Source organism: Strigops habroptila, chromosome 13 (assembly GCF_004027225.2).
Source record: "Strigops habroptila isolate Jane chromosome 13, bStrHab1.2.pri, whole genome shotgun sequence".
NCBI classification, from domain to species: domain Eukaryota; kingdom Metazoa; phylum Chordata; class Aves; order Psittaciformes; family Psittacidae; genus Strigops; species Strigops habroptila.
In genome coordinates, this window is record NC_044289.2 from 15423163 (window position 1) to 15438616 (window position 15454).

The 15454-nt window shown below is 63.7% G+C and overlaps 2 protein-coding genes across 7 annotated transcripts; one reads left to right on the plus strand and one right to left on the minus strand.

Annotated features, from left to right (window-relative positions):
- The first annotated feature begins 73 nt into the window (after positions 1–73).
- On the plus strand, positions 74–15384 carry C13H20orf96 (chromosome 13 C20orf96 homolog). Of its 6 annotated transcripts, XM_030503085.1 has the most exons (12): positions 74–539; positions 1582–3451; positions 8529–8580; positions 8816–8933; positions 9326–9417; positions 9999–10157; positions 10542–10641; positions 11035–11192; positions 11302–11403; positions 12243–12326; positions 12611–12729; positions 15147–15384. In XM_030503085.1, exons 3-12 carry the CDS (start codon positions 8536–8538, stop codon positions 15235–15237), a joined length of 1068 nt encoding a protein of 355 aa, XP_030358945.1. In that variant the 5' UTR covers positions 74–539; positions 1582–3451; positions 8529–8535; the 3' UTR covers positions 15238–15384. The 6 variants fall into 6 exon arrangements, with proteins under 6 accessions (XP_030358945.1, XP_030358942.1, XP_030358944.1 ...); XM_030503082.1 differs by lacking the exon at positions 74–539 and having other exon boundaries at positions 2417–3172; positions 15147–15383; XM_030503084.1 differs by lacking the exons at positions 74–539; positions 1582–3451 and adding an exon at positions 7021–7161.
- SOX12 (SRY-box transcription factor 12) lies at positions 2631–7017 on the minus strand. The gene is made up of 2 exons (XM_030503093.1): positions 5512–7017; positions 2631–5427 (listed from the first exon to the last, which is right to left on the minus strand). The coding sequence occupies exon 1, from the start codon at positions 6995–6997 to the stop codon at positions 5528–5530; it is 1470 nt and encodes a 489-aa protein (XP_030358953.1). The 5' UTR covers positions 6998–7017; the 3' UTR covers positions 2631–5427; positions 5512–5527.
- Positions 15385–15454: the final 70 nt, after the last annotated feature.

Consider the following 15454-nt stretch of genomic DNA (forward strand, 5'->3'; position numbering starts at 1 on the left):
GGCGCTCAAAGCCTGTTGGGAGGGACACGCGGGTGTGCAGAGCTGCTGCGGGCTCGGTGGGGGTTTGGGGAACAGAGGGAAGCGTGGAGAGCCGGCACAGCACCGTTCCTTGTGCCTGTGGTGCTGTGTCCGTGTGGTGCCCAGCACAGCCGGGGGGTTGAGCTGCTCCAGGCTCTACCCAGGCAGCTGCAGCCCTTTGGGACTCGGTGGAGAGAACAGCCCCTGGGAAATATCACCTTTATTGACCCAAAAAGAGCACGGACCTGTGGGGGCCTGTGTGCCCGGGTCCCTCCTGGTGCTGTTGTGTGGATGAGGCACAGCTCAGCACCATGCTGAGGTGAGGACCACGGCTGCATTTGGCAGCTCTTCCTCCCCATCTCCTCGAGGAGCCGTTCCCAGCACCGGGAATCATCGCTTGGCCTTGGCGGAGCCGAGCAGCTGTGGGACACGATGGGACACCACCTCTCCTGCGAGGACTGCGCCAGAGCCAGTGCTGATGATGGGGATGGGGACGGGTCCTCGCCCCCCACATCCGGAAGGTAAGAGACCCCAAACCCCTTCCCCTGCCCCACACTGGGCCCGTGGCTGTGCTTGGGGTCAGGGGGGGCATCAGGCCTGGAGGGCACAGGGACCCCGGTACCCACCACCCCCCCTCCTGCAGCTGCAGCACCCCAGGGTGCAGGGTGGGGGACAGGGCACCATGCTGGGTGCACCCCCCATGCAGCGGCCATTGTCTGTTTTGGGGACCACCAAGAGGGACCCAAGAGCTGCCCCCCCACCTCCCAGGGCTCTGTCTTGGCCACCAGGACCTGGCCAAGGCCACATCCTGGGGGGGGACGGACCAAGAGCATCGCTGCCCTCATCCCGGTGGGGCTTCCACAGGGGATGGAGGATGAAAACCCTCCAGTACCACGGGGACATGCCCATCCCGAGCCGCATCCAGACCCGCACGGCCCCAGCACAGCCCCGCCGCCGTGGTGGCAGGATCGGGCCCCACATCAGGCCACCCGCAGCCACCCAATCGGCGGCCATGGGGAAGGAGGAGCGGTGGCGGGGGGGGATGTGGCCACCTCCGGGGCGGCCGGGGGGCTGCTGCCCTGCGGGGATGCGGGGACACGGCCACCGCGTCCCCTCCCGCGCCTGCCCTGCCTGGGGATGTGCGTGGAAGTGTCAGCCCGGAGGAGGGTGAGGGGGGACCAGGACCCTTTCGGTGCCACCGCGGCGCTGAACAAAGCCCTGCACTGGAGAGGCCTCATTGGGGGGGATGCGCTGCCTGTGGGACTGGCTGTCCCCTGAAACTGGGGATGTGTTTGTCCCTCTGTCCCCATGGACCATCAGGGCCCTTCTTGCATGCAGGAGTCTGGGGGGGCCCAGCCCAGTGCTGCCAGGGTTTGGCGGGGGGGATGCCCCCATGGGGACCACTCCAGTGCGTCCCTGGTGCCCATCACTCCTGCCCCGGGCTGCCCTCACCCTGCATCCCCCCAAGTGTCCCCACACGGGCTCACCCTGCCCACACCCCTGCCTGCTCCCTGCTTACCTCTGGGAGGGGCAGAGGCTTTAGAGCATCCTTCTCTTTTCCAGGTCCCTCCACTGGCCTTGTGTCCAGAGGGATCCCACAGATCACCCCCTGCTCCAGCACAGCCCTGGCACCCTCCTTGTCCTTGGGATGGGGGCCGGGCTGGGCAGATGCTGCCTGCGGAGCCAGTGGGGGGCTGTGTGCAGCCACTGCGTGACTCAGAGCCGGGCCGGTGGTGAGTGCAGGGGCCTGTGTGGTGAGGGCAGGAGGCAGCAGTGACAGACCGTGGCCAGACCGGACCCACGGGCCCCCCTGCTCCGGGCAGTGACCCTGGGCAGGAGCGTGGTGCCATGGCCGGGGGCTGCCATGAGCCGGTGCTGGAGTCCATGGCTTTGGACTGCGGCCGGAGCACCCAGGGTGCTGGGTGCTAGATGCTGGGTGCTGAGCACTGGTTCCTGGGTTCTGGGCTCTGTCCCACCCTCCCTGTTCCTCAGCATCACCCGGGTGCAGGGCGGTGGTACCCAGGGATGCTCCAGGCTCCCCTGTTGCCATGGTAACAGCCGCGGGCGGGGCGGGGGGGCTGCGGTGACGAAAGCAGCACGTGCCCCCGTGGCTCCCCCCTCCCTCCCGGGCCCTCCTGCAGGGCTGGATTAACGCCCGACACCCCCCCAGGGTGAGCCAAGACCCCCCCCGGGGGCCACAGGGCTGCGTGTGCCCGGAGCAGGCAGAGCACACGTGTGTGCAGCCGTGCACGGGGCACATACATGTGCGCACACACCCACCCATGCTGTGCATCCACACGCATAGGCCGTGCGCACACACACACACACACATGCATGGGTGCACACATGCATCGCACACCAAGCGGGTGCTCACACACATGTAGGGAGATGCACACACATGCACATACATGTGCACACACCCCCTGGGGACATCCAGCCCATCTGGGTGATGAGGATGAACCTGCCCCAGGGGACGATCCATGGGGGAGCCCACAGGAACTGGGGCTCAGGGCGGGAGCTGGATGGTTGCCACTGGGAACCCCTCATCCCTCTGGGATCCCGCATCCCCCTGGGAGGATGGAGGCGGCGCAGGAGGAGCCGGAGCCGCGGGGATCAGACCAACACACTTTATTCCATAGTCACAACAGTCAGGATAACCGTGAGCCGAGTGGGGCAGAGCCGGAGCCGTTGCATCCCCCGGGATGGGCCGGGGCCGCCCCTCGGCTAAAATCCTATTTCTCCAAGACAACAGCTACAGGTTCCTTCACTACCACGAACACGACAAAGGTGACCCCGAGCGCTGGCGCCCGTGCGGAGGCTGCGCCGGGGCCCCGCCGGCTCCGGGAGCCCCCGGCCCGCTCGGCCGCCGCCGGGGCGGCTCCTTCCTGAGAGAGGTTTGGTTTATTCTTATTAGTCATTTATTATTATTATTATTGTTCATTATCATCATTATTCGCTTTGTCTCTGGTGATGGATGTCGCACACGCTCGCACACGCATGTGCCGGGCAGCACCGGGCAGCGGGGAGGGCGCAGCGGGAGGGGGCCGCACGCTGGGGGGGTCTCTAAGCACTACAACCACACGGCACAGACAATCCACCACTGTCCACGACGGTTCTCCCCTGACAAAGACACCCAGCGAGGCTCGAGGAGGGGGTGAGGAGGGGGACGGGGATGGGGACGAAGCGGATGATGTTGTGCTTGTGGCCGGGGCTGGGGGGGGGGGCCCCGGCTCTTGGCTCCGGTTCTGGCGCTGACCCAGAACCTGCTCCTGAGGAAACGTTTCGCCTGATAGTCCGTGGAGGGAGCGCCCCGGCCCACGGGTGATGCACGGCACGAAGGGACCCCAACGGGACCCCAGTGGGACCAGGAGATGCAGCCCCGGCAAAGCACACGAGTGATGCGAGACCCTCACTGCGGCCTCAGGCCCTGACGGTACTTGGGGGCTTTGGCTTCCCCATGGATGGGGATGGAGGGCGGGAGGCTCTGGCGCGGGGCAGCCGCGTGCCCTGAGAAGGCACCGAGGTGCTGGTCGAGATCTGTGCACAGTGGGGAGCCCCCACGGGCCCCCCAAACCCGGCTCATGCACGGGAGGGGGCTCGGGGTGCTCCTGGAGCTGGGTGGGAAGGCAGAGCCCCCCCGGCTGCGGCATCACGGCTGGCCCGGCGCTGATTTGGCTTTTCCATGTGGGGAGATCTGGGTCCGGTGGGGAACGGCCCGGGATGAGGGGGGGGAAGCAGGGATGGGGACACGCTCTATACGGGGAACACGTGTGTGATGCGTGACACCCGCCTGGCACCGCAGGCTGGCGCCGCACCGGGGCTACGGGAACACGGCGCTAACGCAATGCCGACACACACAGAGCTACCGCTACACACCGACACATCTACCATGCTGGGGGGGCTCCAGGGGACCCCGAGGCCGCCCGGGATGGGGGACACGGAGCATCCCTTGAAGGGACCTTTGCCAGGGCATCAGGGCAGGTCCCTGCTCCGAGCTGCACTGGGGGGGGTGCCAGGACCCTGGAGGGGGGTGATGCCCTTCCCATGGTCATGGCAGCCCCATGGCAATGGGCAGCTGTGGCTGGAGGAACCGCAGCCCCAGAACAGGGATGCAGCACCCCCACTGCCCTGGTACCCCGGGAAGGGCCAGCGGGGCTCCTGCATCCCCTCTGGAGGATGCCTTGAGAAGACTCAAGGCAACGGGGGACCTCAGAGGCTGCTTCAAGCAGAGGACCCCACTGAGCCCACTGCAGCCCCTCCGGGTGCTGATGGCCATGGCCATGTCCCCAGGGCTGGCACTTGGGGTGCCCGGGGTCCTCACCAGCCCCACACACACAGCATGGCCCTACCCAAGCACAGCCCCTGCCCCACAGCCGCAGCCGGTGCTGCAGCCACAGCCACAGCCACGTGCTCCCCGGCAGCGGGAGGAGGCGGCTCGTTGCAGGAAGGAGCCATTAGGAAAAGCAAAGACAAGCCCGGCTGGAGGAGCCACTGTGGAAGGGCTGCTCCTGCCGGGAAGCTGCTCGGCAGCACTCTGCCGGGATGCTCCTGCTCCCATGGTGCCATGTGGAGGAAGCCCCATGACGGAGCATCACCCACGGCACCGGCTGCTGCTGCTCTGGGCCCCGTTTGGGTGGTTGCTTAAGGCAGAATTCCAGCAGCATTCTCTCTGCCACGCCAGCACCATCGCCCACTGCAGCCGAGCACGGTGGGACCTGCTCCACCGGCCAAAGCGAGCCAGAGTGGAGCATGTCCTGTGTGGGCACTGGCTCCAAGGCTAGAATAGGGACTGGCTGCCGTGGGAAGGGCTGGTTCCAGCTGGAATTCGGGGTGGCTCTGGGCACAGCCTCCTCCGCACAACCGCCCGGCGAGAGGAACAACACAACCTCCCGCACCACGTGCGCGTCACGTGCGCCCAACTTCGCTCTTCCCAAAGCGAGCGGCCGGGAGCGTGTGGCACAGGGAAAGCGCTGGTCCCGTGGGATACGGAACCCCCACGGCCAGGGACACCCAGGGAATGGGGTGTCGGGCAGGGAGGGCTCGGTGGGGCTCTGCCTCCCTCCATCCATCCCCAGGGGCTGCGTCAGGGAGGAGGAGGAAATTGAAGCCGTGCTTGAAATGCGGTCAAAACGCAGAAGGAATCGGCCATTCCCCAAGGGATGGGGAGGATGGGATGGGCGCCGAGGGCCGCTGTGAGTGCTCCGGCTGCTGGAGAGCAGGAGGGAATGGCTGGTGGGGATGGGAGCAGCCATGGGAAGGGGCCAGGCCCTGGCAATAAAACCCCGATGAGATGTGAGCAGCCACACGTCCGAGCGCGGGGCAGACGGTCGGACGAGGAGCTGGTGTGTGCCGGGGGTGGGTGAGCGGGAGCTCTGCCTTCCAGCGCCTTCAAGGCAAAATACCTGATTCCTGCATGTAAACAGCTGGTTTCGGTTCTTATTTTATAGATATGACCTGATTGTGGGGGGAGTAAAACAAGAAACGGGGTGTTACCTGCAGAGCGCGGGACTCAGTAGGTAAAGACCAAGTCCGAGATGCTGGACATGAGCCAGTCCCCCGCTATCATCTCCGTCACCTCGGGCGTGCAATAGTCCGGGAACTCGAAGTGCGAGGAGCCTCCCCGCGGGAAGAGGTCGTGGTCCTTGTCCAGGACGGACCAGTCCAGGGCAGCACCGGTGGCACCGGGGGGAGCCCGCCCCGGCACGACCCCCAGCGCCTCCTCCTCCGGCTCCTCATCGGAGGAGCTGAAGGAGGAGGGAGGGGACGCGGCCGACATGGGAGAGGGGGACCCGCTCTGCGGGGAGCTCCCCGGCGCGGGGCTGGGGGGCGCGGGGGGCTCCTGGGCGGCGGGTGCCGCGGGGCTGTCCTCGGCGGGCGCGTCGGGCGCGGGCTCCTGTGGCTCCACCGGCGGCTTGGTGGGCTGCCTGCGGCCGGTGGAGGCGCGGCCCAGCACCGAGGGCTTGATCTTCACCGGGAGGCGCGGGCGGGACGCGCCGGTGCCCACTTTGCCCTTTTTCCGCGGGCGGTACTTGTAGTCGGGGTAGTCGGCCATGTGCTTGAGGCGCAGGCGCTCGGCCTCCTTCACAAAGGGGATCTTCTCGGAGTCGTGGAGGAGCTGCCAGCGCCGGCCGAGGCGCTTGGAGATCTCGGCGTTGTGCATGTCGGGCCACTGGTCCATGATCTTGCGGCGCTCGTGCTGGGACCACACCATGAAGGCGTTCATCGGCCGCTTGATGTGCCCGCTCGGGGTCTTGCACCACGCCGGTTCGGCATCGCGGGCGGGCAGCGGGGCACAGGGCTCCCGCCGAGCCTCCGCGCCCCGGCCCCGCGCCCCGCGCTGCTGCACCATGCCGGGCCCCGGGACCCCCCCGCCGCCGCCTTCTCCTCCTCCTCCTCTTCCTCCCCGCCCGCCGCCGCCTCCCCGCCCGCCGCTACGCGCCGCGCCGCGCCGCCCCCATTGTGCGGAGCGGGCGGCGGCGGCAGGGCGGGGCGCCGGGGGCCGCACCGGGGCCCGGGGGCTCACGGCGGAGGCGGCTCCGCCGGGGCGGCGGCTGCTGAGATGCTCCGGTGGAGCCCCGGGCCGGGCCGGTGGTCTTTGGCTTTGGGGATGCTCTGCAGCGGTGCGGTCCCGGGATGCTCCGGGATGCTTTGTACCGGTCCGGGGATGCTCCGGGATGTTCCGCGCCGCCCCAGGGATGCTCCGCACCGGTTCGAGGATGCTCCAGGATGTTCCGCCCCGCCCCGGGGATGCTCCGGGATGTTCCGCGCCGCCCCGGGGATGCTTCCCCGGTGAAGTCGGTGGATGCTCCGATCGGGGCCGCTGCGGCTGGTCCGAGCCACGGGGTGCGCGGGGGCGGTGCGGGCAGCCCGGGAGCCACACGCCCCCCGGTGCCGCTCTTATAGCCGGCGCCGCTCCGCCCCCGGTAAACACCGCCGCGCCGGTTCTGTCAATGGGAGGCACCGCCTCCCCCCGGCCCATTGGCCGCGGGGCGGGGGGGAAAATCCAGCCCCGCCAATGGGCGCCCTCCGGAGCGGGGTTGCTGGAGAGAATGGCAGGGCGGCACGCCCCGGTGCCCCCCGGTGCCGTCGGTACGGCACCCCAGCAACGCCTGGTGCCCCTCCTGGAGCAGCACAGCACCCCCGGTACCACCACACGAGCATCCCGCTACCCCGGCCTGGCACCCCGGTACCTCCCTGTGCCCTCCGGTACCCTCCCGGGGATGCTCAAACTACTGCCAATACCCGCTGCTCCTCCGGTGCGGTCACCCCGGTGCCTCCCACACCCGTGTGTGTGTGTGTCCCCGGTGCCTCCACAACCCCCGGGCGCTGCATCCCGGCCCGGGCATGCTGAGCATCCCCCGGGCGGCCGCTCCGGACCCCGCCCCCGCCGGTCCACGGGGCTTCCCCCCGGGTAACCGGTACCCGGGTAATCCCCAGGGGGGCTCATGGCGTGGGAAGGCCGGTGCCTTCGTGGACACCTCCCCGGGGCGGCGGGACCGGGACCGGGGCGGGGGGATGAGGATGCGCTGCCCGGTGGCACGAGTGGCGCGGCCCCGCCAGGCCCCGCCCCTCCCGGTGAGGCCCCGCCCCTCCCGGTGAGGCCACGCCCCCCCGGTGAGGCCACGCCCCCCTCGGGTGGCACCAATGGCGCGGCGGCGGCGGCCCGTGTTGCCCCGGAGACCGCGGGCTGCCCTCCAGGGGCCGTGCCCATTGGCTGCCGCCGCGGCGCGCGAGCCCGCCGCAGGGCGTGCGCCCATTGGCTGCGCCCCGCCGGCAGTTGCCGTGGTAACAGGGCCCCGGGGCCGCGGCCTGCACCGGGCACCGCGGCCTGCACCGGGGCCTGTGCCCCGCCGGTGCCCTGGGAGCACCGCGCAGCCCTTCACCGCGGCTTCCCCACCGCGCGGGGCCTCCCGGAGCCGTTCCCGCCCGCTGTGCCCCGGAGGCCATGCCCGGCACCGGGCACGGGGCTCCCGTGTGACCCTGGCACCGTGCGCCCGCCCGGCCGCTCCCCCTGACCCTCGAGGCTTCGTGCCGGGCGGGCCCGGGCACACGGAGCCCGGCCCGGTGGGTCCCGCGGCTCCGGGGCGGGGCCGGCAGGGGGCGCCCCTTCCCGGGAGCGCGCGCCCCGCCCGGTGTCCGCACCCGCCCGCTGTCGCCATGGAGATCGGGGCCGGGATCCCGGTACGCGGGGTGCGGGGGAGCCCCGGGGGCCATCCCGAAGGGGGTTCCCCGGCGGTTATGGGGGTCCCAATGGGACAAAGGAGCGGACAGGGGGGGTCTCCCCACAGGGGACAGGCGGGAGGATGCGCCATGGGGCAGGGGTGTGGAGGGGAGCTCCCCATAGCGGATGGGCAGGGGTGGAAGGTGAAGATGGGGTTCACTAAAGGTGCCATAACCCCGGGGTGCTGCTGCCTTTCTGCTCTAACCATGGGCACCCAGAGGCTCATCCATGGGGACAGGCAGAGCTGTGGGGCTCGGCCTCCTCAGGGGATGATGCTTTTTCCTTCCAGAGCCTGCATGGAAGTGGATGCACAGAGCCCGGACCCGAGCACCATGGAAGAGGTGAGGAGAACAGCAAGTCTGCTGCTCCCCGGGGTTCAGGACACGTCCAGCACTGTGGCTGTGAACGCTGCACCTCCCAAACAGGCCTGGGGATTGCTGCTCCAGGCTCGTAAAGGGACACCTGAAAGCCCCAGAGGAGCAGTGGGTGGAACTGTGGGTCAGCTCAGGGAGGTCTCTGCTCACGAACCTCCTCTGACTCCTTGTCTTTTCTGTGCTACTGTCGTGCTGAGTTTAGGATTACAGCAAACAGCAGAAGGCAGCAGCAGAGGAGAGGAAATCTCCAGCCCAAGGGTTGACTTTGCCACCATTCATTGTTGAGAACAAGAAGAAGAAAGGAAAGAAGAACAAGCCAGGTTGGGAGAGATTCCCCTACACCCTGCCCTGCTGCCCCTGCCACTGGTGCCTCTTTTCCATTTACCCAGTGCCTTCTCCTGAGAGACATTCAGCAAAAGCCACAGAAAGAAAATTACCCAAAGGGAAATGCTGAGAGCAAAGAGGGAGGACAAGAAAAGGCCAGGGAGAGCTTTGTAGGCTCAGCTCCTGGGCTGTCACTGCCAGTGGCTTTTCCTGGGGCTGCAGAAGGTTTGAGTTCAGTCTCTCAGCTCTTTACATTTCCCTCAGCCACATATGACATGAGAGAGTAGGTGCCAGGTTGAAACTGGGCTGTGAAATAAGCACAGGCCTGGGTTTGTTTCTGTTTCACCAGTTGCATTTACACTGAGTAAAAAACCACCTTTGCTTTCAGAGACATCATCACCCCAAGGGAAATCTCAGAAGGAATTAGCCCGCAGGAAGGCTGAATTAGCTAAAACCTTGAAAGAGATCAAAATCACCACGGTACGTGCCCCACATCCGAGGCAGCAGAGCCAGGGGTGCCCCCGGCTGCCTTTCAGCCCACTGACCCCTGCAAAACAGGGGGTGCTTCTTTCTTAAGCCACTGGAGGTAGTTACACTGCTCTGCTTAACGCTGCTGAAATCTCACCCTGATATTGTTTATCAAGAACAATTAGGAGAAACCAAGACAGATCCCAGCCTGCAGCAGTGGGAGGGATGAGATTTAGGAAATGTGACCTGCTGGAAAGGGCTGTTGGTATCACATTGTCTTGGTCTAGCAAAAAGAAGGTTGAGGACATGACCACAGCCTTTAGAAGGGGGAAGATCACAGAATCATAGCACAGTTGGCGTCAGAAGGGACCTTAAAGATGGTTATAATAATAGTTCTACTAAAGATGGTTATAATAAAGGTAAAAGAGATGGTGATCCTGCAGTAAGGAATGTGGGAGCAGGGTGTGGGGGGCAGTCAGAGTGCCTCAGCAGTGAGGCTGCTCTTACCATGGGACAGGAACACGCCAGGGCAGCAGAGGATGCTACGAAAGCTTGGGGCAGGTGGGACTGGGGGAATCCACAAATTCCTGTAGGACGTGACCAATCTGAAGAGAAACGCCATTGAGAAGCTGAAGCAGTGCAGTGCCCGCCTGCTGGAGGCCAACTGCCAGCTGGTGGAGGAGATCCAGGACACTGATGAGAGCACGGCCAGGCAAGCCAGGCGCCTGCTGCAGCAGTACGAGGCGTTCCAGGTGAGCCTTTAGGGTTCACCCTCAGGCCCGGGCCGGCAGAATTCCTCCTCAGTGCTGCAGCAGGGTCAGCACTGCCCTTCCCCTGGGACTGCAGCATCCCCAGCCCCGGGGGGAGCTCGCTGGTGCCCAGAGACCCTGTGAGGTGCTCTTATTTAGTGCCTGTGTTTTAAAGCCACGAGAGCATCCGACTGTAACTGGCCCATGCAGCAGCAGTCACCCCTCTAACAGCCCAAATCCATAATGTCCCCAGCTCCAGCCAGCACGAGCTGGCCCCAGCCCCAGCAACGGGCTCCTCTGTGCTGCTGAGAGGAAGGTCAGGGATGGTGCAGGGGGAGGTCTCAGAGCTCTGTGGAGTGAGCAGGGACTGGATTTCTGCCTGTGCAGAGGATGAAGGCGATGGTGCAGACCTTCAACAAGAACCAGCTGGATGCAGCAAAGGCAGAGCTCCAGGAAATGGAAAAAACAATGGAAAAGAATCTGGAACGTGAGTTGCTGCCATTCCTCTGAAATGCAGTCTGTACAACCGTGTTACCTTTGCTTTCCATCTCAGGAGGTTAAAGACACTGTGTTGATCTTGTAAATGTCAAACAATTCCATTTCTGAAAATGAATCCCAGTTCCCTGCAGGGAGGATCTTCCCGGCAGCGGGTCCGGAGGGAGGGAGCAGGAACAGTCACCTCCTTGGCAGCTCTTTGCACCATCCCCTTGGGGCAGGACCTGGTCAAGGTGTTCTGGCTGGGGGTGGCCGTTCCTGCTCCCCTCAGGGTGTGTAATCTCTGCAGAGGGAAGGGCTCAGGCAGGGGCAGGACGGGCTCCACCGCTCAGGAGTGAAGCTCTGCAACCCTTAGTTGAGATTTTCTGTTCTCACTCCCAACCAGAGCTACAGCAGCAGCTGGAGGACGTCACATCGAAGGTGCAGGCTCTCCAGGAGGAGCTCAGGGTCGTGAGGCCCTACATCGATGGGCACTATCCGGAACAAGCTGTCAAGATAATCCTTCTGCAGCACAGCATCCGGAAACTGAAGCGGCAGCAGAAGGTGCTGAGCAGTGCTGGGGAGGAGGGAGAGGGCAGGGGAGGAAGGAACACAGTGGTGGCCTTGCCTAACGCTCCTCTTGTTCCTGTGCACTGCTGCCTGCCCCGCTCAGGAGGAGATAGAGAAGGCAGAAGAAATGGGGAAGCACATCCTGGAGCAGCTGGAAAAGAAGGCACAGGCGGAACAAGAGGCGCTGCTACAGAAAATCGTGGAGGTTTGTGGAGTTCATGTGACATCCCAGCACAGGGATCAGCTTCTGGGAGCTGGGAGGCAAGGCAGAGGCTGCCACACACTGCCCGTTAGCACCCAGAGAGTAACAGAGCGTCGCTGCTCCCCTCCTGCTGCCGCACCAGAGCTGTTTGTCAGGCTGGGAAGGTACATGTGAAGCATTTCCAAGTCTCTGCTGTGGTCTGATGGGTTGGAATACTCTCAGACTTGCTCCTGAGAGTTTTCCACGTGGAGGCGGGCGCAGTGTGACCCAGCGTTCACCCGCCTGTACAGTCCCTGGTTTATTAGAGTATTCAGGTAGCTGCTTTGCTGCTGAGCTGTGACACCGCTGTGCAGCACACACGTCTGTAAGAAATTCATGAGGAAAGGAAAGAGCGCGGCAGCACTGCAGAGCAGGGACCGCCGTGCTGCTCCCCCAGCTCCGCTTGCCCAGCCCCTGCGCTCAGCCTGTGCTTAGCCCTTCACCCGGGTGAGCAGCTTGAGAGCACCAAGTACTAATCCCTGACTCCATTCACAGCCTGCTCTGGGGCAGAACCTCTGTGCCCTTTGATGGGTGAATGTGTAAGCACAGGTGATAAGAAGTTACCCAAGCAATATTAATAAGCTTTCCCGGGGACACTGAACTGGATCTCTTGAGTTCCTCAGTCCTGGTCCATGATCAGCACAAGGTGATCTCAATGACAGACTGTTTCTAGAGCTGGAACCCAAACCTCACTTGAGCAGAAGCTGTGTTCTCGGTGGCACAGCATTGCCACCCAGTGGGGTTTGATGCTGGTGGTTACTGGGGAGTTTCTTCAGCTGGTTTGCTTCTTTTCACCCACCCAGGAGATGATGCTGAACCAGGATGGCCTGAGGCACATGATGACAAGCAACAACATTCTGCGGCGTGATATAGCGAGGCAAAGGGAGGTGAGTGAGCTGGGGAAGAGCCAGCGTGGTGCAGCAGAGCTGGACACCCCCAGGCCTTGCCCTGCGTGAGGGTTTTCTCTGCCCCAGTGGGGTCTGTTGTCCTCCATGTCTCCGGGAGCCAGTGGCCCGTTAGGACACCCCAAGGACAAGCAGATATTTCAGGAAGCTGTCGGGGGTTTATTGCAAGAGGGATGTTTTCCAGCTCTGCTCTTTGCACTATCTCCAAAACTTAATTCCTGCTTCTATTGCAAAGTAAAGAGCTCTTAGAAATGTCCTTCCTTCAGATTATTCAGGACCTGGAGGAGGAGATTGATGAGCTGAAGAGAAGCATCCAGACCCTCCGCCAGAATGCAAGAGACCCAAGAGAGCTGATCTTCGCTGACGTTCTTCTCCGCAGACCCAAGTAAGGCTGGTTATGGGTGTCAGAACCCTTCCCCGTGGCCTTGGGCTGCAGAGTCTCTGTCCCTGTGTGCTGAGAACCCAACCCCACCATTCCCACACCCAGCCCCCGGGCACAAACCCACCGTTACACTGGGTTCTCCTTGGGCAGACGGCTGCAGGGTCTCATGGTCTTCCCTAAGAGCAGTCAGGAACTAGCCACAGCTAATAGTGATCCTTGGGCACATCACATCTCCCTTCTGGGCTTCTCTTTTGTGCAGCCTGCAAGGGGAGATACCAGTGGCTGCAGGCGGGGACAGTGAGGACCAGTGGAGCTTCCCGCGGCCCCTGTGCCCGCACTGACTCTCACTTTGTTGTTTCACCTCACTGAAGGAAGGGGCAGGCTCACAAAGAGCTTCCCTGCTCAGGCAGCTCTGCCCCACTTCTGTGGTAGTTAATAATTCCTGAGTGGATATTGGGGGTAATCCCCACTCCCAGTGCGTGCTGATCCTGGATGTAAGAATTCCAAAGCATAAGGCAAATCCTCACGTAGTGTTGATGGGAAGCATCAACAGCCGTGCCAGCTCAGTCACGGGAATACCGGGCTCTCCCCCTGGGGATGGAGCCAGGCAGGCCAGCAGCCCGCTCTGGCACGCTGCTTTCCAGCCCATCCTCGGCAGGCTGGTGGCCAGCACTGCCCCTTGTCCCCAGGACAGCTCACAGAAATCCCAAGCGATGCAGAGCTGGGGAGGGGCTCTCGCTGCTCTCTGTGCTCTCTGCTGACCAGGGGCACAAATGTGTTTAAATCCAGAGTGTGCCACAGCCCCGGCAGTAGCTGTGAGCAGGACAATGAGCACATGGGGGTTATTTCCAGCAGCTGCCATACAAACTGTTCCTGGCACAGAGGTGCCTGTTAACAGTCCCTCCTGCCCAGCGTGTGCTGCTGCCGCAGGTACAGGCCCCTCGGCTCCCTGTGCACACACGAGGCTTATTTTGGGGGGAAAACAGCAGCCCTTGGGATGAGCAGCAAACTGGGAGTGATGCAGGAGGGGCTGATCTCCCACCCCAGGGCCCGGGCTTTAGCTGGAGGCCAGGAACGGCCGCGGGCACACAAGTCAAAGCGGGAGGGAAGCCTGGAACGTGTCAGGAGGCTGCGGGGGGAGGCAATGGAGCAGCACAACTTGGGGGGGGGGGGTGTGTGATTTAAACCAAAAAAGATATAAAAAATGGAATTCGTTATCCTGGACAGCTGGGGGGGAGGGGGGTACTGAGGGTGGCTGGGACAAGAGTTAAAAATAGGTTAAAAATAGCAGGAAGGCCCAAGTGGAAAGTTTCTGTAACATCACAAGTCAGGCATTCGGTGCTTACCCGCCCTGACAAGCGGGGCCGGTGCCAGCGCCCTCTGCAGCCCTCGGCCCTTTCCCACTGACCTCCCGGCAGCTTCTCACACGGCTTCGCCAGCTCCGATTAACCCTTTGGGGCCAGACGCTGGGTTTTTGCTTCTCGAAGAGGGAAACCAGCTGGAAGCTGCGCTTGGTCTGGAGGCATGTGGATGTGCAGGAGCACGGGGCCCTTTCTGCCCCCCCGGGCTCCCTGCGTACCCATCCCCAGCTGCGTTTCAGCTTCCCCCCGTTAGAATCCTCTTGCTCCAAGGGGTGGATTTCAGCAGCAGCCTCCAGCCCTGCGCTGGGCCCTGCTGGATGCACAGTTTGTCCTGGAAGGGACGGAGATGGATGAGCAGAGCTCAGAGCCAGCTCAGCTCGCTGCACATGGCCTGTGGCTGCGAGAAAGCAGCCGTACCTGCTGCTCCCGGCGGCTCTCTGCTGCCCTTGGTCTGTTGGGATTGGCAGTGAGGGAGCTCACTTCGTTCCTGCTCCCCCTCAGAGCCCTGGGCTTAGGCCTGGCTCTGCCCCTCTGGAAGCAGCGAGCTCACGGCGAGGTCTGCCTTGCAAAGGGTTTGGTTCCAAGTGTGTTTGCGAGGCCCTTTGGTTGCAAGACCAGTACATAGAGCAGGGCTCGGGCTTGGCACTGGTTTCATTCGCAGGCAGAGGGGTCAGTGTGTGGGGCAGACCACGAGGGGTGCACTGGAAAGCAAAGTGGGGCTGGGGAGCGGAGGTCGGGCTGGGCACAACCATCATCTGGTTTTAAAGTGGTTTTGTCCCTACTCCCCCAGCTGCTTCCTTTGTCCTGTGTCCCAGAACAAGACCCTGGGCCATCCCCATTGAAAACCAGTCCTGGACACTGGGAATACCGGGAGGGCAGCACAGCTAATATGAGACAGGCTTCCCTTCACCTGGGACAGGATGCCTCCAAGCCCCAATCCATCACCCGCTCCTGCCTGGGCCACACAGGAGCTTCTCCTCCTCCTCCTCCTCTTCCTCACACTGATGGTGGCTTATTCCCACTCTCTGCTTTGTCCCCACTCACTCTGCTGTCCCTCAGGTGCACGCCGGACACCGAGGTGGTCCTCAGCATCCCCACCGAGGAGACACCACTGCTCTGCTGTCACCAGGCTCCACCGGCAGGTCCCTAACCCAGCGCTGGGTGCACCTGAGCTCCGATGCGGTGCTGAGCTGCACAGCACCTCCCTTGCCATCCGTGCTGCATCCCAGCCCCCCTCGGCAGCCTCGGGCACTCTCTGCTGTGGGTTTATGGTGCAGTAAAGGTGTTGCCATCGTTCCTGTGCTGTGCTCATGGCTGCGGTCCCTTGGAAGGTGCATGGAGTGAGCTGCTGCGGAGGGGTCAAAGCC